The sequence below is a fragment of the Carcharodon carcharias genome, chromosome 30, assembly GCF_017639515.1.
Source record: "Carcharodon carcharias isolate sCarCar2 chromosome 30, sCarCar2.pri, whole genome shotgun sequence".
NCBI lineage: Eukaryota > Metazoa > Chordata > Chondrichthyes > Lamniformes > Lamnidae > Carcharodon > Carcharodon carcharias.
This window is the reverse complement of record NC_054496.1, coordinates 11404186-11429007: the sequence shown is the minus strand read 5'-3', so window position 1 is coordinate 11429007 and position 24822 is coordinate 11404186. Positions and strand designations below refer to the sequence as shown.

The following is a 24822-nucleotide window of genomic DNA, read 5'->3' as shown; positions in this document are numbered from 1 at the left end:
TCCTTGCTTGTGCCTCAGATTATAAAGCCAAGTATTTTGGGGTTTCAACTCATAGGGTAATTTGAAACTGGCAATTGGCAGCAAGCCCCTCCCCCATTATATCATTGTTAACTTGTTTTGCCTCAGAGTTGCCCGGAAATTTTATCTTTTCTTCTTCTTGGACTGCTATCCAATCACTTGTAACCCTAGATATACCATCTGGCAGGAAACTGTTGGAAAGACTAGAATAGCATCAACATCTTCCTCCTGGTCCTAGTGCCTGCCAACACAGCCTGCTAATTGCAGACAGAAGGAGATGGTGGTGTAGTGGTGATGTCACTGGACTTGTCATCCAGAGGCCCAGGCTAAAGCTTGGAGGACGTGGGTTCAAATCCCACTACGGCAGCTGGTGGAATTTGAATTCAGTTAATAAATCTGGAATTGAAGCCAGAGATGGTGACCATGACAACCATCATCGATTAATGCAAAAACCCATCTGGCTCACTAATGTCCTTTAGGGAAGGAAATCTGCCATCCTTACCTGTTCTGGCCTACATGTGACTCCAGACCCCCAGCAATGTGGTTGACTCTTAGCTGCCCTCTGGAATGACTGAGCGAGCCACTCAGTTCATGGGAAATTAGGGATGGGCAACAACTCAGAGAATACACAGAATTCCAACATGCCTAATCACTTCCCCTTCTATCATATGAAATTCCCTCCTGATCTACTCAGAACTCCAAAAAAGGATTATTCTAGGAAGGAGCTCTGGAAAGGATTTATTAATTTTAGATATTCTTTTTTTAAAATTAAGAACCATGATGGAATTTCTTTTCATCACCATAGAAACGTAGGAGGGAGGGAAGATAGAAAGATTTGCATTTATATAGCGCCTACCACTACCTCAACTTGCCCCAAGGTGCTTGACAGCCAATGAAGTACTTGTGAAGTGTAGTCGAAGCTGTGTTTTAATGTTGGCTAAAGTGGTTGAACTAGGAAAGGATCAATATGGACAGAGATGGTCGAAGCAGTATAAAACCAAAAGTGGCTGTAATGGTCAATGACCAATATGTTAAAGGGACTTAGACAGGCTTGTTAAGTGTAAAGTCATGAGATTCAGCGGGAAGGCCAATGAATGATGATACATCAGAGGCTGATTCTTGGAGGGCTGCATTACGAGGAAAATGTGTCTATTTTTGAACATTACCCCCTCAGCAAGACAAAAACATTGAGGAGGAGGAGGAGGAGATCAGATAAAGCTATTGATGTGTCGCATTTGGATCCATCAAAGTACTTTTCTCGGGCATTGGATTAGAGGACATCGTTAAGGGTGTCAAAAAATAATGGGGATACTTAGGCAATCATATTGAGAAACAGAAAACCAGAGGCCTTTTTTAAAAAAAGGGACAAGAGGAATTCCTGTTAGTAAAAACAAGACAGGCCTGTTAGCTACTGAAGTGTGGTAGAATAAACTCACTCAACATCATCATTCAACCAGTTAGTGTTGCTGTGGCTTTTCAAGCATTTTCCTCATGTTAAAGGTTCTCCAGTTATAAATGTCTGGGGATTCTACGAACACATTGGTCTACTCTGATGTAATCAGTGTCGTTTGTTTGCCTCTCCAAGATGGAAAGCCCGTGAGGTAACTCTTTACTGAGTCACCACAGTCTCTCTATTGACCCAACATATAGTAGTGGCATAACTACCTGGCAAATAATTTCTGAATACATTCAACAAGTTATTTATTCCACAACTTGGGGATGACTTTACGTCATTATAAACTGTGGGGGAAAAGCCTGGCTGGTTCATTGCAGTCACCTACCAGAGGGTTTGATTACAACCCTGTCATTCCTCTTCCTGCACTTTCCCCTCTTCTACAGAGAGTACTTGGACATGTGCTTGCGTACAGTTCCTCTTCAGTATACCCTTCATCTATGGAGATTGTCTGTTAGTGTTTTCTCCTTAACTCAGGGGTACTGAAATCAGCCATAAGGTCCCTGTTAGCATCTTGGCCTAGATCAGAGTTTCCTTCAAGAGACCAGGCATCAAGAGAACTTCTTGGTGCCAAACTCGGCCATGCACTAAACACTGACCATTAAGGAATAAACAGCCATTATTTATAATATAAAAATGTAAATCTATGGGCAACTTTATTTGCAATGATGGTCCTTTCAGGCGATGGGTCATGCAATCTGTGCGTTTATCACTCCATCATCCAACAAGAACAACACTAGTTTAAATATCTAAACTTCTTTCCTAAAAGAGACATTAATGAACTAGAATGTAAGAAGCAGGAGCAGGAGTAGACCATATGGCCTGTCAAGCCTGGTCCACCATTCAATACGATCATGGCTGATCATGGGCTATAACTCCACTTTCCATATCCCTTAGTTCCTTGAGACACTGAGAAATTGGCCTATCACAGCCTTGAGTGTATTCAACAATGGAGCATCTACAACCCAACAACAATCCAGCAACTTTTTACTCTGCTAGTCCACAAATCACAACTTGGGATTTGAATCTGTGTGGCTAACCCAGTGCCAGAACCATTAGGCCAGCATTTTCTAATCAATAGTTATCGTCTCCCCTGGAATAGTAGACCAAAGGGGTCTTCTTTCAGGATGTGGATGCAGAGTCTTATTTCAATTCTTTTACCTCTCCATCCTTCAGCTTGAAGACAGAATGTTCTGGATTCTGGATCTTTCTATGCCTATTTATGCAACTGGTCAATGACCGGTTGCAGGCTACTGTCCTGATCCAGGACAGGGCTGAAGTAACCAGTACTTTAAACACTTTCCCATCTTCTCTCATCACTATTCATTTCTATGCTGGCCCGAGCAACTCGAGAGGTGCTGGCCAATCTGTTGTATTTGAGAGTGTGATAATCTTCTTTTCCTATATTTCATCTCCTCTTGAACTCTTCCCCCTTTCCCTCAACCAAAATAAACTGACGATACGTTTTTCTCGGAAAGAAAATCTTATAAGTTACTGCAGTTATTAGCCCCAAAGAAGTCAGCGTGAAGAGTTGAGCCAAAAGGTTTTCAGCTTCCCAAACAAGTGCAACACCTTCAGTGCATGAGTATTTGCAAGGAAACCAACTTACCCCCCTCCGTAAGCTTCGGAAAGAAGGGATCCTGGGTTTCACTGTCTTTATCTCGTTCAGACAGTAAGACAGCGGATCCCTGGTGAACTTGGGGGATGGGTGCCCATTAGCGATAGATGAAGGGTAAGTGTACAAAGGTGAGAAGGGAGGGGGTGGAAGCTGTTAACGGAAAGGGAAGATATCAACTCACAGCATAAAACAAAAGAGGGACGAAGGAAAGGGAGGACAAACAGCAATGTCTAATGTAGCCCTTGAAAAGCCTTTCAGCCATTTATTTATCAATCAAAAATAGGATCAATGCTTTGAGTTTGCCCCATACTGTCTCTTCCACACGTTCTCTTTTAGCTAGGGTGCAAGTACGGTTCCTAGGAGGTGAGATCTCTCTTCCAGGTCCACCCACCTCCCCACCCTACTTCCCCTTTTCACCCCAAGGAGAGACAAAGTTTTCACAAACTTCACAGCTCTAGCAGATTGTGACACACGTTGGCATGTGTTGATGATTGGGTGACTGGATTGTCACCTCAAAGGGTCAGATGCTTGAAATCCACTTCATCGGGGAAATCTGCGCAGCGACTCTTTGTGAGGCATGAATTGCCAGTCGTCAGCCAAGCCAATAACCGTGAGCGGTAGACCAGCGAGAGGCAGAGGCTGGCCCACCCGCTAAGGGGAAGCAAGAACTGTTAAGATTATTCCAATGTGGCAAGGAGGATAGTGACAATGCTGGAGCCAAACTATACTCAAGGCTATCTCACCCTCCCGGTGAAGGCTAGGCTGTTGAGGCGTCCAATGGGAGGAGGTGCTGAGCCAACAGCTTGTACAGAGAGACTTGGGGAGGTAGCCAGTTTGATGCTTTGTCCCAGCGCTCTGGCCAAAGTCCATCACACTCTGTGGAACAGTCAACCATTCCTTTGAAGTGGCTGTGCTGTGTAGCTTTCCCCGCTCTGAGTTTCAATATCACCTTTCCTTCAGAATGCTGGTTTTATACAGAGTATTTGACTAATGGAGTCAACCTGATAAACCAGTGACGCAATAGAAAATACAGTAATGTTCTCTGAACAGGCAGACCAAATTTGTTCATGGGTTGCTTTGGATTACAGGGTCTGAGAGATATCCGACATTCTCACCAGAAATACCTCTTTTATATTTTTTCCCCTAGTTTTCTCTCCTTATCTCGAAAAGGTGTCAACTCTTGCTAGGCAGGAGACAACTTCCATTACCTTACGCCCAAGTAATTGTTCTCCACATGTGCGGCAAGGTATTCAGTTTGGACAAGTTACTAGCCAATAACGGCCATCACTGATGACCCGAATCCTGTTCCCTCCCACTCACGAGCGCTTTCCAGGAGGAGTCAATGGGTAATTAGTAGGAGTGGGAACCCCAGCTGATTTTCCCAGTGACGTTAAGACTATTGCGAACTCCCACCTCCCCGAAACTCAGCACAGCCAGGAAGTTGGTGGGTTGGGGGGGGGGGGGTGGTGGTGGTGGTGGTGGTGGTGGTGGTGGTGGTGGTGGTGGTGGTAGTGGGTGCAGTGTGTGTGTGGGGCATGCAGTTTACACATTGAAAACCCAGCCCCAAAGACAAATTTTTCTTTTAGTTAGAAAATCTGGAGTATCCCTTCCTTGTTTTCCATTCCACATACTATGTCACTTTAATCCCAATCACCAGGCTGGACACTGTTCAAGAGCTTGTTGGGGGTCACACGGTGGTAAATTCACAATATCATGCAAAAAAAAATGCAAGAGTTAAGTGCTGCAAAATGAGGATTAAGGGTTTGCGGGGGGGGAGTTCTCAGACCAAATTCATTCCTATTTCCCATCCTGTCTAACAATGGAGACATTATGTTTACATCGCATCCCCAAGCCCTCAGAGCCCAACATTGGAGTAGGTACAGGACTGGAGATCAGCAGTTATCGAGTCACTTATTAAAGGGGATAGGTCACCAGAAGTTGCCAGATCCAAACTGCAGTTGATTAAAACGGAAGTTAGGAAGTCACGAGGTGAATTCTGAATTTGTATGAATCGATTACTTGAGCAGCTTTTAAAGGCATAAAACTTCCAAAAAAAAAAGAGAAACAAAAACCCAAACTGCAAAAACCTTTCTGTACCGGCAACTGCTGAGACATCTGCTCTGGTACAGCCTGGGTGCATTCAAACCCACCATGACCCAATTAAATGGTAGAACAGGTTCAAGGGGGCTGAGTGGCCTACTCCTGTTCTAAGTTCATTCTTCATGGCTATCCTTGGGCATTTGGCAGGATATTTGGACCAGGCAATGCTCTCGCATCCATCTCCTTGGCCCTCTGCTGCTCATGTTACGAGTATGATTTTATTAAGCTCCATGACTTTCTCCATCTTCTTCACCCCTCGCTGCCCAACTGAGCTCAGATTATAGGGAACGTGGGCATTACCCCTCCCACTCGCATCAATCTGTGGTGGGTGCATCGCATCACCAAGGCATGCATCAGTGCCATACGTGTCCGATGCACTCGTATCGGCTGCCTAATCTTCTCTGCCCCGGAAAAAGGGTTCAAAGAGCAGGATGCGAAATGATTAATGAAGTTGGTCATAGTTTTAAAAATAAAGTGAAGAGATGTAGATAAGGGAGCGTTTCACAGCCTACAGTTCTGTACTGCAGCTCGTTGTGGCGAGCTGTGTCAAATCAAACGTATTGAAGGGTGCAACAATTACAGGAAGCACTGAGCACTCGCAGGTCCTCGATCCCTCTGACATCCAAAAATACATTCTCCTCCCCCAGCCCCAACCTTAATCTACAATTAATTTCCTGCCCTCCTCTCACTGATGCTGGCTCATGCAGGGATAGAGCTGTATCAGTCATGGCAGGTCTCTGGTCTCTGGCTCCAATGAGTCATTCACTGTTGTGTGCCCAAGGCAATGAGTCAACAGGTTCGGTTCAACCCTGTCCCCCTGCTGGTTAAAAACACAGGTACAATGGCATAAATGAGCCATTGGCTGGGAACTGGGAGCAGGAATTTGGAATGGTTCCCCAAACGCACCCCTGCCCCCACCCGTTACCCATCAGGCTCAAGAGAAGCAAAGCTAATAGCCAGGGATAACAGACTTCAGTTATGAGGAGAGGTTGGGATTGGAACAGAGAAGGTTAAGATGGCAACCAAGGAAGAATAAAGGTGATGAGCCGCTTTGCTCCACTGGGTCAACATCCAGAGGTTTCCAAATCATTGGCGAAAATTCTCGAGGGGAGACGTGGAGATATATTTTCACTCAGAGTTGTCAGAATTTAGAATGTTCTACCTGAATCAGTGCTAGAAGCTGATTCCATCAATAATTTTAAAAGTAAATTGGACAAGTTCCCGAGAAGTTTTACAGGGTTATGGACAAAAATCAGGGGACTAAGCACAGCGCCTCTTTTCAAAGAGCCAGCACAGCATGACAGGCCAAATGACGTCCTTCCACGTTGCAGGTTTCTATGATCCAACTTGTTGCTCTCACTGAGATTCAACGCCAACTATGGATTGGGCCTGAAACATTTTCACCTGCATGGTGTATTAAAAACCATATCAAACCATTGAGGACCACTCAACTTTAGCTGCCCAACAGCAGAGAACCAACTTATGGGATTTGGTTGATGGAAGATAGAGGATAATTGTTTTCCGGCAACTGGCTTAAAAGTGCGGGTTTATTCATGACAGAAGGCTCGGCCCAAACAAGGCAATGGAGGGTGTGACCCAACAACTGAAGTGAAGAGCAGAGTGACAGACATAAGTGGAAAGTTAAGACTTTTGTCACATTCGGAGATCCCATGACGATTAATTGTACAGGTTGCGATGGGTCTAGGGGTGGGTGGAAAAGGGAAGGATGGATGGGGAGGTGGGGGAAGGGGACATTCTAAATTGCAGCTGACACTATAAACTCATCCACACTCTCATTTGTCATTGCAAATGCAGGGAAGCCATGAAAGCTGGGAGAAAGAGAGGAATATTATAGATTTTGCATTGTATGTTTCAGGGGATGTGGTGGCATGGTGGTATTGCCACTCAACTAGTATTCCAGAGACCCCAGTGTAACGATCTGGGGACCCGGGTTCGAATCCCACCATGGCAGATGGTGAAATTTGAATTCAATAAAAATCTCGAATTAAAAGACCACGAAACCTTTGCCGATTTTCGGTAAAACCCATCTGCTTCACTAATGTCCTTTAGGGAAGGAAATCTGCCATCCTTACCCGGTCTGGCCTACATGTGACTCCAGACCCACAGCAATGTGGTTCACTCTTAAATATCCTCTGGCCAAGGGCTATAGGCAATAAATGCTGGCCTAGCCAGCGGTGCCTACACCCCATAAATGAATAAAAAAGTGTAAATTGAGGGGGGCAGAGCATCGATTAGTGTTAAAGGTTGGGGTGGTTGGCACTGCCCATGGCCACCATGAGCTTAAAAAAAAGTGAAGGCAACTCATTTTGGGCCTTTGACGTCATCTGGCATATTTTGAATTCCTCTCCATACACAGCTGAGTTTACATTCCATTGTTACACCAGATGCTGTGACAATGTGCAACTGGAGGTGATTCGTGTCTTGTGTATTTAACCCATAGTGGGAGAAAATAAACTTGGGAAAAATGTTACTTGAACACCTATTTTGAGAGTGTCTGCACAAGAGCTTCTGCATGAGCCCAGTTTGAGGCGAGTGCTAATTTTGTTACTTAGGGGACAGTGACTATTTCATTTGGCTATTTCCTCCCATTTTCTCCCTCCTCCATGGGAAGAATAGGTTCTTGCTAAGATGTCATTCCAGCAGCACCATCAAGTTATTGGTATCTCACCCAAATGTCCATCCTTCCTTAAGTGAATTTGAAAAGCGAGCGTGCACAGGCTGTCGAACTCTGGAGGGCAATGGATCAGAAGCCGGACAGATCTATCCCAACCCTTGGTTTGCTCAGAGAGAGTATGACAACCAATTCACACCCCATGACCAGGATGCAGTCGGGATTAAAGCAGCAATCTCTCACAATTAAAGCTCAACACGCAACAATGTTTACCATCCCTCAACTCATTCTACCTCTGGTCTTTGATGGCTGTGTCAGACAAATACAAACGAAAGGCCTTTATTCCATTGGACCTAGGTTGCATTACCCTCTGAGGTTAATGGGAAAGACTGTTCCAAAACCCAAACCACACTTCCCATTCCTTTGCAGCTGACTGGAGAATGCCACTAATCGTTGCACCCTTCCTTTTCAGAGCGGCTGCATCTACTAAGACATTTCATGCTTTCCTACATGTCTGCAGTCAGACTGTTACATGCCAGCGTTCATTGCTGCTTATTAAAGCTGGTTAGACTGCATGCGTGCCATGTGCCTGATGCTCCAGTGCCAGCCTGCCAACCAGCTCACGAGGCTTTTATATTTTTGGGGTGGGGCATGTGGGTTGGCAGAGAGTGAATGCAAGAAGAAAGAGAAAATCAAGAGATTATTTGGCATCGAGGTCCAGAACCCACTGCAAGAAAAAATTGAACAGTTATTGCAGGATCAAGGTCACATTGCAAAAAAAAAAATGTCTAAAGTCCCAAAAGGAAAATTACAGCAAGGTATTCGAGAAAAGATTGATTTGTACTTATATCCAAATGAGGATGACGTCAGAATGTCCCAAAGCGCTTTACAGGTCAGGGCAGTGAGGAGAGTACAATGGTTATGGACAACTCTAGGTTAAGGAAGGAGGAGAAAGTTTGGGGGGGGTGCGGTAGGAAATGGGCTTGGACCCTGTCACTCCTCAGGATCCAGCAAGAGCTCAAGATTTGAGCTCTTCAAACTCAATCGCCTGGTGAATACTGGGTTATGAAAGTCTCAGATGGGAAGTGGTCACTTGTGGGGCGGTACGGGCAGACTCTGGACTTCCTGGACATGTTGCCGACCGTCTGCATTGTAAGAAATGAAGGAGAGGGAGGACAAGGCTGGCCGGCCCTCAGCTCCTGTGACAGCAGATTTTAAAGCTGCAATTCAAGTGGTGGCAGAACTCCAATATGCCTTACAGAGAAACTCGACTGTGCAGAGCAACTTCAGAGAGCAACACAAATACTGACCACCAATAGCTGGCTTCCTCCCTCAAGAGCTGCAAGCCAAGTACAAGATGTCTCTGTACCGAAGGTAACGCAAACCACTGCAGACAAGCAAAAACGGGTTGTTCAGTTCTTTGGGCTCAGTTGTTAGCTTTGCAGAAGCTCATCCATCTGAGCAAACTTCCAGTCTGCCTAGTATTGGAAAGATACTGGACTGGTAGAGGGTGCAGAAGTGGGCATTACAGCCCTGTTTCATCCTGGCTGGGTGAGCACACGATTCCCAGGAGGCCTACATAACCAAGCTATGACCTAATATCTCATGTGGCTCAGTGTTAAAACTGTTTGTTTGATATCCTTCCTTGGGATGTCTTGCTACATTAAACAGGTGCTCTATAAATGCAAGTGGTTGCTGCTGTTAAGTCACCAGGTACCATCTCAGGAGAGGAGCAGAAACCATATTTTACTCTCACTGGAATGGGAGATGGAGAGGCAATTTTGACTGACTGGCCAATCTGTATATGGAAGGGATCAAATGTGAGATGTTCCTAGTCCTTGTGATTCAATGTTGTTCCCCTGCCACATATTAATCCACCGAGTCATCCGGAAAGTCCTTGTGGGAGCATCTCCACCACACAGACTGCAGTTGTTTCAAGGTGGCGGACAATCACCTGAAGGGCAACAAGGGATAGGCAATAAACACCAGCCTTGGCAGCGAAGCCCACAATGTGAGCATTTTGCCTGAGCAGATACATAGAAATATTAACGTTTTCAACCATATTTCGAACTGTCTGTCTCTATGTGCTCCCTTCTGGGGCTTTTATACTACTACTGATTTAAGCGAAAGGACTTGCACTTAGGTAGTGCCCTTCATGACCACCAGACATCCAAAAGTGGTTTTTACAGTCAATGAAGTGCTTTCTGAAGTGTAGTCACTGTTGCAATGTAGGAAATGTGGCAGCCAATTTACACACAGCAAGCTCCCACAAACAGATAATCTGTTTTAGTGATGTTGGTTGAGAGATGAATGTTAGTTGAGACACTGGGGCTAACTCTCCTGCTCTTGGAACAGTGTCTTGGGGGCCTTTCACATCCAACCAAGAGCAGATTCGGGGGATGGCACCTCTGACAGTATAACGCTCCCTCAGAACCCACAGCTTTCTGCCTGAATGTGCTGGCAACTGAACCATGGCTGACATCATTAAGTCTGGATTGGGGAGTCAGCTCCCAGTACTCACAATACTAAATGCAGCAACTAGAGCAGCCTAGATCTGCTTTTATATCAATGTTGGTCAGATCTGTTGTCAGTCAGTCGAATACTTCCACCCTTGTACAATGACATCGCACTATAGGAGGAGAAGAGCGCACAGTTGCAGTATCTTCGACGATCACCACAGGGTCAGTGAATGGTTAACAGTACAGCTCCCCTGAGAGATCAGTGGATAAATGCACCACGCCACATTTGATGAAGATGCACAGACAGCAAAGGTCCAGCACTGATTCCTGAATGTTATGAATTACCTTATCGCAGCCAGCAATAAGGGCAGAAACAATCGGCTTCAGCAAACTTGTGGAGTGAAGTAGGAGGAAGAAGAATGAGGAAAAATAAATCAGCCAGAGCCTGGCACCTATTCCATAACTCAGCCTGGAAAACCGATGTGCATGAAGCCGATGGAAATTGAATCAGGTTCAGCAGTGATGCCCTAAACACACTAACATTCATTATCTAAAGGAAGACTTGCATTTATATAGCACGTTTTATGACCTCAGGATGTCCCAAAGCACTGCCCAGCCAAGGAAGTACATATGAAGTGTAGTCGCTGCTGTAATATAGAAAACATGGCAGTCAATTTGAACACAAGTGAGCTCTCACAAGCAGTAATGAGATGGTTGTCAGATAATCTATATCTGGTGATGTTAATCGAGAGGAGAACTCTCTATTCTTCGTAGTAGTGCCGCGGGGTCTTTTATGTTTGGCTGATTAAACTGAGGCCAGTGCTCTCTCAGTCTTGCACAGGGGGTGCCAGCATATATTATGTGCTCAAGCCTCTGAAATGGGGTCTTCTGACTTGGAACCGAGCCTCGGGTTCACACAGTGCGCAAGGCAGCAAAGAGCAGCTTCTGCGCACAGATGTGTGTCCCAGTACGAGTCAGCACCTGGATCATGGCAAGGGGCTGGGAAGAAAGAGAGAAGTTGGGAGAAAATAAAAGAAACAAAAATACTGTACTAAAGTAGATGTAAATATGCGGGCAGTAATCTAGAAGCAAATTACAGTGACAAGTAAGTTCGAGCGAGGTCAAAAAGAGAACAAAAACAAGCATAGTTCCCTGGAATAGAAAGCTCACATCAGTAAAAGATAAAACACAGCTGTAGGATGTGAGGTGGAACCAATAAAATCACAAATCAATGCCTCATGTTAGAATTGTTGGCACTCGATCACATTTGAGTCATGTGAGCCTGGTTGGAGCTACATGTCTTTGTGTCTATACCTTGTTCTTCTTCCCAAATGGCCAACGTTTGGTCTTGCTTTTGCCAATGGTCCTATGATCAGCCCTAGGCTCCGATTTAACAGAACCAAGGCTATTTTCTGATGAAGTCCGATTAATCATCTGGCTGTAGTCTTCAAATTCTAACTCCCCTGGTCTCTCAAATCCTGACTTATGGGCCTCAATCAGTACTCGAGAATCCTGGTTAAAATCGAGAGAGAAAAAAAAACACATGAAGTCTCAACGAGTTTGTTTTTAAACTATTTACACTATGCATGCATTGAACAGTTTGCAACAATGCTATTAAAGGTGTTTATATGAGAAAACTATTCCTTTGCATCTTGAACCAAAATGAAACAATTGCTCTGGGACTGCATGCTACTCATCCTACACGGCTGGTTTGTATGGATCAATCCTTGTCGCTCATAGCTTTAAGAGGCAAAGGGAGCATTCCCAGTTCTGGGGCAAATGGAGTTGATTTGTAAACAAAGAAAGGCCTGCATTTCTATAGCATCTTTCACGACCTCAGAACATCCCAAAATGCCTTTCGGCCAGTGAAGAACTTTATGAAGTATAGTTGCTGTTGAAACACAGCTGCCAATTTGCACAATCTCATAAACAGAACGTGAATAATGACCAGATAACCTGTTTTAATGACGTTGGTATATTGGCCAGGACATCTAGCAGAAGTCCCCTGCTCTATATTCTATGTAATCTTTTACATCTAACTGAGAAGGCAGGCACAGCTTCGATTTAAGATCTCTGAAAGGCAGTACCTCTGACAGTGCAGCAGTCCCTCAGTACTGCACAGCGAGGGTCAGCCTAGATTTTGTGCTCAAGTCTCTGGAGTGGGGCTTGAACTCACCACACTCCGACTCAGAGTTACCCACTGAACCGTGGCTGACACAGGGCTGTTGGTCAAGCAGTGCCAATGATCAGCAGTTCTACGTACCGCGCTCTCATTTACAGACTCTGCAGCTTTGGTCATCCCGTCCAGACACTTCCCAATGATTGGCATGACTTGACGCTCCGTGTCGGCAAACATCTTGTATGCCTCGCACAGCTTCTGTATCCGCTTTTCATCCATCTCCTGGAGTTTCTGTAAAAACATGAGCAGGTACTTGGTTGATAGAGTAGGTATGAAGGTAGAGGGGAAATTATAATGGCTTCCTGCCATTCCCATAGCATCACCTATTGATGCCATGGGGTGAAACCAATGTTGTCCAATACTGATTATCAGGTTTTAACCTGGCTTGCCAACTCTGGTTGAACCTATTCCTGGAGGTTTCATCAAATGAGTTTCTTCCTCCGGCCATCCCACTCCCATACTCTTACCATTGGTCACCCAGTATGACCATCCTCAAGGAGCAACACCTCCCTAGGTCAAAATTTGAAAGTGAATAGATTACCTACTGGATGATCCTTGGCTGTCTGTCCCACATGCTGAATATTTTTTATAACGAGTAAACAATATTGTTGAAACAATTAAAAAAAACATTTTGTTGCCCTTATGATTTTTTCCCCTAGGGTTTCTCACGTCTGTGTACTGATTATGGGTCAGTCTTTACTTCTCTAGAGAGACTCTTGGGTAATCCTGGAGTGTTGGCAATACTAGGTAGCAAAAGAGAGGGAATGAACTTAAAATCTAATCTTGCAGTCAGCTATTCACAGATAAGATAGACAAAGATATTTAGTTCATTGAAGTTCACCCTTCCAATACTCTAAATTTTACAATGTAGCAGCTGACTGCATTTTAAATGGCTCTAACTTTTTTTTTAACTTAAGCTTTGCCCAGCTTATTTCAAACATCTCTCGCACTGGTTCTCCCTAATAGTGGTTTCAAATTTACTGATCACTAAATTTACCTCACCCTGGTTCTACTCTCCAAAGTTCCAATTCCTTAAAACTCACATTGAAAACATGAGGCATTTCGGCAAAGTAAAACTGATTCTGGTCCTTGTTGTATTTCTGTAGTTGGGAGGCGTATTCATTCTTGCTTTCTTCCACCATGTGATTCCGCAGGTTTGCCTGCTGTTTTGCCTGGGGGGGAAACCAATAAACATAATTTAATTTACGCTTGGATACTGAAGGACCCATTGCCTCACTCCCCTGACATTAACGATTCCTAATGGCAAGTATGTTGACTACATCTCCCTGTCAATAGTAGTCTTGACATCGCTCTTTCACTATTGAATCCGGGGTCAATATCTATAGCCCAGGAATTAAAAAAAATACAAGTGCACATCAAAAAAAAAATTGGATTAATTTTTGTGCTTGTCAAATGACTTTTAGAACTTAATTGAAAAGCAGAATATTGCTGGAAATCCAGACTAAAAAGAGAAAAGCTTGGAAATACTCAGCAGGCCTGAGAGCGTCTGTGGAACAAGGAATAGAGTTAACGTTTCAGGTCCATGATCTTTCGTTAGAACTGAGAAAAGTTAGAGGGTTTTTGGAAGGGGTGAGTGGGGCAAGGGCAAAAGGAAGGTCTGTGATAGGGTGGAAGACAAGTGGGGTTGAAGAGTTAGTCTCATGGGGCCCAAGGGAATGGAGATGGGGGGCTAGAAAAGAAAGAAAAGATGTGTCTTGAGCAGGTATGCTACTGTCTGAAAGAGGTAAACCGAAACATACAAAGAAAAGGGAAAAGAAATAGGGGGATTGAATTTACGGTCTAAGATTGTTGAACTTAATATTTTGAGTGTGGAAGGCTGTAAAGTGCCTAATCGAAAAATGAGATGCTATTAAAACTTGTACACCTCGATGTCCAGTGTAGTTAAAGCATTGCCAAATTTTGAGAGGCCAATAAAGATTGCATGACTCTGCCTCATCGACATGTCTTTATCTGAGCCAGCTCAGCATTCCCAGCCTTTTTGACTTCTCTGCGTCAATTCAATGATAAATTAAGGAAAGCTGCTTGTGCTGTAGACTCCTGGCCAGCAGACATTGGGATTAAGATCTGAAAGGGCCAGAGGGAAACATGCTTGCAGGGATTTGTCTGGATCAAACTTCAGGTCTACCTTTTCCACGTCAGCCTTAGTAGTGTTGATGTCACTGTTGACCTTCTCTGCATTCTGCATTGCCTTCTCTGCTTCCTTGCAATCACGCTCAAACCTCTTCTTCGCCTGTGGTAAACAGAACATGAGATTTAAACTGATTGCAATTCCTGTTGTCTGGTTCAGGAGGCCCCCGATGCCTTGGGTGGTAAATCCAGTGCTAAATAAATTCCTACCCTGTACTGAACCAGCCGTTCTCAACCAGGGCAGTCATTGGAGCACTGCAGGTAAGCTCAGGGGGGATAAGGGAAAATCATCTGGCGCTCTTGCTCTTAAATGCTATCCAGTGATCTCTGCTGGTATGTGTGTGCATGGTGACTAAGGTTTGCCTATGATCCTCCCATACTCCAATAGCTTGTCAATACTCAAAATCTGCATACACATATGAAGAGCAGTCTCTTGAGATAGTGGAGTGGGCCCAGCACCCATGGAATCATATGCTGGTATAAATCAAGAGAAAGGCACTATAAGGGAGGAAGAGGAATAAAATGTGACTGTTCATGCTCTGAATAGCTTATTTGAAGTCCTACTCCAAAAACTGAACCTAACATTTAGGTTGACACTCCCAATGCAGTACTAAGGAAATGCTGCACTGTTGGAGATGCTGTCTGTTGGATGGAGTTAAACTAAGGTCCTCTCAGGTGGATGTAAAAGATTCTATGCATTAGCGTCAACTAACATCATCAAAAACAGATTACCTGGCAACTATCCCATTGCTGTTTGTGGGAGCTTGCTGTGAGCAGATTAGTTGCTGGATTTCCTATTTTACAACAGTGACCACACTTCAAAAGTGCTTCACTGGGTGCAAAGTACTTTGGGACATCCTGAAGTTGCAGAAGTTGCTACAGAAATGCTCGTCTGTTTTTTCCCATTTCCAATCTGAACAGAGCACTTGTCACTCAGTCATCAGGGAGCAGGAGTAAGTACTGAAGGAGGTGGCTTCAGTATTTCTCAATTGTCAGTGAAAGACCAGTGAGCAACACTGCAGATTGGCACAGGTCCACATCCAAGATAACTTCACGGTCAAGTTGTGATTTCATTTGGTTTCTCAGAAGGTGACCCCTCTCTGTTTGTCATTCCTTCAACTTGGAGGAGGGGCAGGAGTGGAAAAGGAAGAAAATAAAGACTTGCATTTATATTGTGCTCCTCATGACCACCGGGCATCTCAAAGCACTTTAGAGTGAATGAAGTCAGAAGTATTGGAAGTTTGGAAATGCGGCAGCCAATTTTCGCACAACAAGATCCCACAAACAGCAAAGTGATAATGACCACACAACCTGTTTTCTTGTGATGTTGGACTGAGGAATAAAGATTGGCCAGAACACCAGGGATAATTTTCCTGCTCTTCCATATTGGAGAGATACATGTGAAGAGTAGTCTACATTAATGGCGAGCAGATATACCTGGTGGCTAAAGGAAATAAGTTTATTTGGTAAACTTACATTATCCAGCTGTTTAAAACTAACTTCCAGGTTCTGTTGAGCTTTTCTTCCTTCCAGAAGATACTGAAATAAAAAGGACTCCATTAACATAAAAATGCTGCCAAGTATAAACATAAGAAGTATGAGGAGTAGGCCATTTGGCCCCTTGAGCCTGCTCTGCCATTCAATAAGGTCATGGCTGATCCAATCGTGACCTTAATTCCACTCTCCCCCCTGCTCCAAATTACCTTCAACTCCCTTGAAGATCAAAAATCTGTCTAACTCAGCCTTGAATATATTCAATGACGCAGCCTCCACTGCTCTCCGTGGAAGAGAATTCCAAAGACTAATAACCCCTTGAGAGAAAAGATTCTTCCTCATCTCCATCTTAAATGGGAGACCCCTTATTCTGAAATTGTGCCCCTAGTTCTAGATTCCCCCATGAGGGGAAACATCCTTTCAGCATCTATCCTGTCAAGCCCCCTCAGAAGCTGATATGTTTCATTAAGATCATCTCCCATTCTTCTAAACTCCAATGAGTATATTTTTTTAGTCATTCATGGGATTGTGGGCTTTGCTGGCTGGGCCAGCATTTATTGCCCATCCCTATTTGCCCTTTAGAAAGTGGTGGTGAGCTGCCTTCTTGAACCGCTGTAGTCCATGTGGTGTAGGTACACCCACAGTGCTGTTAGGGAGTTCCAGGGTTTTGATCCAGTGACAGTGAAGGAACGGCGATACAAGTCAGGATGGTGAGTGACTTGGAGGGGAACCACCAGGTGGTGGTGTTCCCATCTATCTGCTGCCCTTGTCCTTCTAGATGGTAGTGGCTGTGGGTTTGGAAGGTGCTGTCTAGGGGGCCTTGGTGAATTCCTCCAGTGCATCTTATAGATGGTACACACTGCTGCTACTGTGTGTCGACGGTGGAGGGAGTGAAAGTTTGTGGATGTGGTGCCAATCAAGCGGACTGCTTTGTCCTGGATGGTGTTGAGCTTCTTGAGTATTGTGGGAGCAGCACTCATCCAGGCAAGTGGGGAGCATTCCATCACACTCCTGACTTGTGCTTTGTAGAAACCTGCCTACGCTGCGCTTAAGCCAATCAGTCAAGAAACCTACCATAACAACCCAGGCTGAATGTCCCTCTGATTTGCCCTTGAGCAGAAACGGGAGGAAAATAAAGAACCAGCAGTTCAGATCAGGAATACACAGCAGGGATTAATGAATATAACAGGCTTTGGGGAGTCAGGAAGTGGGTTACTCGTCACAGGATTCCTAGCCTCTGACCTGCTCTTGTAGCTACAGTATTTATATGGCTGGTCCAGTTCAGTTTCTGGTCAATGGTAACCACCAGAATGTTGATAGTGGGGGATTCAGTGATGATAATGCCACTGAATGTCCAGGGGTGATGGTTAGATTGCCTCTTGTTGGAGATAATCATTGCCTGGCACTTGTGTGGCACGAATGTTACTTGCCACTTGTCAGCCCAAACCTGGATAGTGTCCAGGTCTTGCTGCATTTCGACATGGACTGCTTCATTATTGGCCTTACATGCTCAACCTTTCATCAAAAGATGACCCCTTCACCCCAGGAATCAACCGAATGAACCTTCTCCGAAAACATATCCCTGCTTTAAAATGTATTCCAGCATTATCCCAATGACAAATGTTAAGACTAAATGGCCTATAGTTTCCTGCTTTTCTGTCCCTTTCCTTTTTTGAATAGGGGCGTAACATTTGCAGTTTTTCAATTCACTGGGACCTTTCCAGAATCTATAGAAATTTGGAAGATTACAACCAATGCATCCACTATCTCTGCAGACATTCATTTGAGACCCTAGGATGCAGGCTATCAAATCGAGGGCACACAATAGCTTTTAGTCTCATTCATTTTCCTAGAGTTTTTCTCTAGAACTAGACCCAAGTTTCTCACCCTCAATATAAACGTGAAACACTTCTCATGTCATGGTCACTTTTCCTCAGAAGACCCTATACTAAGAGCTCACTAATGAATCCTGTTTCCTTACATATTAGCAAGACTAAAATAGCTTGTTCCCTGGTGTTATTCTAAGAAATTGTCCAAGTACAGTCTGTGAAATCCATCACAGGGGAGCTGATTTGGACATGTGGGAAGGTGGGTGGGGGATGTGGGGGGTTGTGGGGCAGAGTGTGGGGTAAGGAACGGATGAACAGAGTAGCGCTGCACCCTACCGTCTTACGTTCCTGCTTATTTTCGTGCAAGTATTTCAGCAATTGGGCAAAGATGTTCTGCATCAGGTTCTCCGCTATAACTTCCCGCTGTCCAGCGTAGTCATTCAATTCATTGAGAATGTTGATGAAGGCCTGATACTGGGAGAACCTACGAGAAGGAGTCAGATTTTGAAGTAATGGTATTGGACAAACTCAGCACGGGGAATAAAGCAGAGACCAACAATTAATTCAAATTAGATCAAAAGTGTCTTCCTTTGGACAGTTTCTCCCCTTCGCCTGATCTCTGTTTAGGTCCAGCTCAAGAGCCTTAGCAGCTCTCCAATACCTCACTCCAGTAAGCATATGTCACATGGTCCTATGTTCCTTCCAGGCCTTGGTTCTAAGTGACAGAAGTATCAGACCAGATAATTCTCCCATCATTTCAGATGCACTTGTCCCAGGGGAGGAGAAGTTAACTTGAGAACACTAGAGGCCTCACAAACTAATGAGGCATCTGCTGCCATATTGGCTGCAGTTCTAACTGACAAAGTAATCTCCAGCAGCTTCCTCATCAGACTCTGGCAGAGTCCCAATCAGACTTATCCTCTGGTAAATGCAAGCACTCTGGGGTTGGATAAGTGCAATGTTGGATGAGCCACGTGGACTGGAAGCCCACTTCCCATTTCCAGCTAGCTTCTCACAGCTGTGGGAGTAGTTGAGCAAAACAACCAGCTCTGTTGGTTAGGAGGGTGGAAAATAGTTCATCAGCATGCTATCTCCACCCACCCACCCACTTCGACTGGTCACTGTCCAATAATAAAGAGCATATTCAGTGGTGGTTGTGAGGAGAGAATTGTCTCAGCTATGGTGTATCGTTGGAGGATTCCTGGCTTTTGAAGAATGCCTCACAGCAAGAGTTCAAGGGGTTGAGAGAATCAGAGTCTTGGAAGTCAAAGGCCATTCAATTACAAGCTGTGGAAAAAGCTGGGGAAGTGGCACAATGGGTGGACTCTAATTTTCCCCAGCTTTTTATTGGCAAAGTGCTTAACAGATTCTCTCTCCCTGCCCACATTGTGTATCTCCTAAAAAAAAACTTGAGGATGACAGGAAACTAATTGCTGATCTCCTCTCAATGACACCTCATTGACAAGTGACCACTGAGATGTAAAAGAGTTTATTCTGGAGATTTTGGGTAGTGAATCATTTACTTTCAGAGCTGGCGAAACACAACTTCATTATCTTGGATCAAATAAAGAAGCTGGCTCCAGTCCCAGAAATGATGTCACTGAGCTTTTGTATTCACCCGGTACTTCCTGAAGGACTGGTTATTGGTACGTGAGCAGCCCATTATCCCAAAAGTATAGACACATATGCACACACACAGAGTTATGTATGTACGTATGCACACATTACCTACATGCACACAATGGGAAATGCAGATCTTCGCTCTAAACCTGCCTATGCTGCACTTCAGCCAATCAGTCAAGAAACCTACCAAAACCATCCAGGTTGAATGTCCCTCTGATTTACCCTCTTGAGCAGAAACGGGGGAGGAAAATAAAGAACCCCTCTCCACATGACAGCAGTTCAGATCAGGAATACACAGCAGGGATTAATGAACATAACAGCCCCATTCTTGTACAGCAGAGCCCACATGGTCATGTAGCCCCACTTTGAAGAATCTGAATTTGTCCTCTTCCCCACCACCCCTCCCCTTTACTTCTGAGACTCTACAAGAAGCCAGTCAAGAAGCCCATATCAGAATTGCTCCTGGGGTCTGCCAATGCAACATGAGCTCTGGGGAAAGAGGGGGAGGCCAATGAGACATTAAATGTGCCTCACTTCCAGACATAACCATCTGCTGGTTAATATAACTAACAGTGTGACTGTATTTGTTCATTTTGTCCAATTGAAAGCAGCTTACTTTAATTCATGGTCTTCTTTAGAGACTCGTTTGGGACTGTACTTCTTCACCAAAGTCCTGAGGAAAGAAAGCAAAATTTTCACATGAAGCAAAGCGCTCTCGTCACCAGTGGTCCATGATGATACAAAGCACTAGTTAGACCACACCTTAAGAAAGACATATCAGTCCTGGAAGGAGTGCAGCAAGATTCATCAGAATGATACCTGGACTCCCAAAGCTAAATTACGAGGATAGATTACATAGACCAGGATTAGTATTTACTGGAAGTTACAAGGCTAAGTATTGATTTGATTGAAGGTTTCAATATGTTAAGGGGAATTGATTGGAGAGATAGCGAGAAATTATTTCCACATGTTGGCGAGCCTAGGACTTAGGACCTTAGTCTAAAAATTAAAGTCAGACCTTTCGAGAGCGAAGTTAAGAAATACTTCTACACACAAAGGATGGCAAAAGTTTGGAACTCTCTCTTCCACAAGCACATTTGATGCTAGATCAATTGTCAATCTTAAAATCAGAGATTGATAGATTCTTGGTAACCGAAGGTATTAAGGGATATGGTGCAAAGATGGGTGTGTAGAGTTAGCTTGCAGATTAGCATGGTCTCATTGAATGACAAACAGCCTCGAGTGACTAAGATGGCCCTCTCTTGTTCCTATGAGGTAACTGATCATCACATGACACCACCATTTTCTGAATATCATTGTGATGGATAGTGACAGCAAACATGGACTCCACAAATAAATAACCCCAGGGGCAAAACAATCCAACCCTTAAAGAGCAAATGTGCAACTTAGTCTATAGCTAATGTTATGAAGGATGTCAACACATTTGCTATCTTTTATACTGTGGAATATGCTCCTGCTGGCTTGCCCTTTTTGCTTTATCCAAACTCCAGATCTATGCTCTTTTCCTCCTTTTCACAATTTCAATTTTGAAATGAAGTCTCTTCAAACCATTTCTTCCTCATTCAGCCCCAAAGACTCAAAGATAATGCTTCAATCCCTTACAATCCAAAACCCAACATGTCTCTGAAAAAGTGAAGTTAACCTATAGAATTAAACTCTATCCAGGTCATAGCCAATAGCAGGAAGAGGGGTTTGAGGTCAGGGCTTTGGTCTCGGCTAGGACAGTAATTCTATAACCAAACATGCTTCATTGATTTAATTCCTTAACCAAAAGTCTCAAAAAATTAGCCAAACCAACCCTTGGTCTGGGATATTGCCTAAACGATATCTCTGATGGGAATTTGCATAGGGAATGACTCTACTCATCAGTTCTATACAATACAGGTTGTGTGATTTGCTCATCATTTAAATGTACTATTTGGGGAGGGAAGGAAGGAAGGGGTAGAAAGTGTCCATTAAATCAAGTAGCATACCACGTCCACCTTGTTTACCTTCAGAAGAAACTCTAAGATTTCCCCAATATCCTCCCTTCCTGCTGTCATCAGTGTTGATTCACAAGTAGTGAAGGTTTCACAGGAGCTACCAGTCCTCCTGTACCTCATACCCAAATCACTGTCTTTCACTTGTGAGCTGAGGCAGTGAATGTTGACAGGATATTCAACTGAGGAAACCAAGTGAATGTGATGTGAGTACACAGTTTCATCTCCCCACCAACACCCTTAATCTTCACAAATGAGGTCATGGAGAGTGACCAGGAGCAGGAATAAGACCCAATTTCCCCTTCCGCCAAGGGGTCTAAGAGCAACTTTTCCCAGTGCTCTCACCATAGAATGGAATCAAACCTGGGGCTTCCCAGCTCTGCCACACTGACTATTGCATCTACCTACTGTGCTAGGACAAGAGCCTGCAAGAGCATGGAATCCTTTCAATTTTGCTTAGAAGTGCGGGAGAGCGAGGCGCTGGAGAGCGTGAGAGGAGAGAGAAAATAGGAAGACAAAAAAGAGCAAGAGCATGCGTGAGAAACGGAGAATGTGCAACTGAAGACACAGCATGAGAGGGAGGGAGAGAGAGAGAGAATGTGAAGGTGAAAGAGACAGAAAGACCAAGTATGAGTGCTTCCCTCCTTTCATCTTGGCGCTAAGAAAAATAATCGCAGGGTTATGAAGTAGCGTTTGTTTATTTTGGTTTAGACACACCTGAAGATCCACTGTAAATAAACACCTGGCTCTTGCTCAAACTGGAACAGAGTCTGGGTGGACAGAAATTTGATAAATGCGAGGAGTTTTTCTCCTTCCCAAAACATTTTCTACCAACAGACTTATTGTTTTGCTGCCTCAGTCCTTTTTAAAAGAGAACTAGGCCCCATATGAGTTCTTTCAACTCAGTGTTCTCTGTATCCGAGGGATCTGGTATCTAGTTGGGGTGTGGTGGGGAGAGGGATGGAGATGTGACAGGGAAAGGTGAGGTGAAGGTCATGGCTCGCCTTTAAGCTTCCTACTTAAAAACGGCATTCAAAGGTTGAAGGCCTCAGATTCCTGGGTGTTCGCCATTTCGGGTTTCAAACTTGTCAGTGTTCAGACAGTAAATCCAATAACGTTTGGATTCACAGGGTCCATTGGGGGTTGCCATCTTAAGACAGCAGTCAGAAACTATCTAGAGTTTTCACAAGCTGTAAAATAAGGATGACACGGGACCAACTGACAATGGACCAAAAACGAATCACTTTCTGCTGGGCTTGTAGCTAAATCACACAGTGACTACACCTCATTGGGATGTCCCTAGATACTACATAAGTGCAAGTTTTCAATAACGCTTCCAAATCTTTGCGAAGATTTTCTCTCATATCCCATCCATTTAAAAAAAAAATTACACACTGTTCTGCTCCTTAAGCTTCCTTCTCTTATTGAAAGAAGAATTTTGATCAAAACAAAACAATAATTTCCTACTTTGCTTCAACAAGATGGAGAGTTGTCTGAAGCAATTTGCAAATCCCATCCCCCCACCCCTCCACCTCATGTTTTAGAATCCTGCTGTGTCATTGCATTTCAATTGGGGTGGAAAGTCTGGGTATATCTAATAACTTGTTTGGAATGGAGAGTTACAGGGCAAGGACAATTCTGTAGCCCATTCCCGTTCTGTGTAGCATTTGCTTTAGTCATGTATAGGACACTTGAGGGGAGATGGTGGCGTAGGGGTTAAGTCACTGGACTCATCATCCAGAGACCCAGCTTAATTGTCTGGCTTTCAAATCTCATCACGGCAACTGGTGGAGTTTGAATTCAATTAATAAATCTGGAATCGAAAGCTAGTCTCAGTAACGGTGACCATGAAACTATCGATTGTCATAAAAACCCATCTGGACCACTAATGCCCTTTAGGAAGGGAAATCTGCCGTCCTTACCTGGTCTGGTCTACATGTGACTCCAGAACCACAACAATTTGGTTGACTCTTAACTGCCCTCTGAAATGGCCTAGCAAGCCGCTTGCTCAGTTTAAAGGCAATTAGGGATGGGCAACAAACGTTGGCCTTACCAGTGACACACACATCCCATGAAAGAATACATTTTAAAAAATTACTCCTCTTCACAGTATTGACTCCAACAACCCAAGTATTTCCATGTTCTTTGAAACGTTCCCAATTAGAGTTCATTCCTTCCCCATTTTCCCTGTGCACAACTTGATTTTTCATTTTATCAATGACTCAATATTCCTTCAACCACAAGTAACATTGTGCAGGGTTTGAAAAGGGTTGCCAATTCTCTAAGATTGTCCTGGAGTCTCCAGGAACAATATCACAAAGGGGCATTAAAACAAAGAGCTTTCATTTTAAATTTCTCTGTTTCCTAGTTATAAAAATATTGAAGATGGAGGGGGCAGGGTTTGGGAAAGGGAGAATAATAGATGTTGAACAGACAGTCAAGAATCATCCAATTGGATGACAACGATGGTAGTGTTGAGCGTGGGTGTGTAGGGTAGTTGGTGACAGTATATTTGAAGAAACCAGAGTTGGCAACACTAGGCCTGAAGCCTGACTGAACTCCAAATGCTGATGACAGACCTCGAGCTTACCTCAGCTGCTTGGCGTACGTCTGTTCTATTTCAGTCCGATCCTTTACAAACTTCACATACTTCTCTATCAAGTCAATCCCCCACTGGGTCTGCCGTTCTATAGTGTCATATTGGTCCTAGACCAAAAAAAGAACAAAACAAAGAGGTGGTAAGAAGTCTAAGTTGAGCAGTTAAGTCGAAATATATCAGCGAGCAGAATGGAAAATTCAAAGAACCACCCTTGTATCCATCCATGCGAAAATCAGCACTATTGGTCCATACGAGACCGAGACAGAGCGAATGACTGAAAGACACACTTAACTCAAAACAAAAACAGAATTACCTGGAAAAACTCAGCAGGTCTGGCAGCATCGGCGGAGAAGAAAAGAGTTGACGTTTCGAGTCCTCATGACCCTTCGACAGAACTTGAGTTCGAGTCCAGGAAAGAGCTGAAATATAAGCTGGTTTAAGGTGTGTGTGTGGGGGGCGGAGAGATAGAGAGACAGAGAGGTGGAGGGGGTTGGTGTGGTTGTAGCGACAAACAAGCAGTGATAGAAGCAGATCATCAAAAGATGTCAACAACAATAGTACAATAGAACACATAGGTGTTAAAGTTAAAGTTGGTGATATTATCTAAACGAATGTGCTAATTAAGAATGGATGGTAGGGCACTCAAGGTATAGCTCTAGTGGGTTTTTTT

The 24822-nt window shown here is 44.1% G+C and overlaps 1 protein-coding gene across 3 annotated transcripts in view; it reads right to left on the bottom strand.

Annotated features, from left to right (window-relative positions):
• The window catches only part of LOC121271279 (cdc42-interacting protein 4 homolog), a 100667-nt gene that overhangs the window by 12598 nt on the left and 63247 nt on the right, over positions 1-24822 (bottom strand). For 2 of the 3 annotated variants that reach the window (XM_041177127.1, XM_041177128.1), the window contains 8 exons: positions 24144-24259; positions 20170-20226; positions 18267-18414; positions 16084-16146; positions 14606-14710; positions 13503-13631; positions 12544-12690; positions 11595-11792 (listed from right to left, as the gene is read on the bottom strand). In XM_041177127.1, the coding sequence (XP_041033061.1) occupies positions 11595-11792; positions 12544-12690; positions 13503-13631; positions 14606-14710; positions 16084-16146; positions 18267-18414; positions 20170-20226; positions 24144-24259 (963 nt within the window). Of the gene's footprint in view, positions 1-3080; positions 3240-11594; positions 11793-12543; positions 12691-13502; positions 13632-14605; positions 14711-16083; positions 16147-18266; positions 18415-20169; positions 20227-24143; positions 24260-24822 lie in introns of all 3 variants that reach the window. The other variant, XM_041177129.1, reaches the window with a different exon arrangement.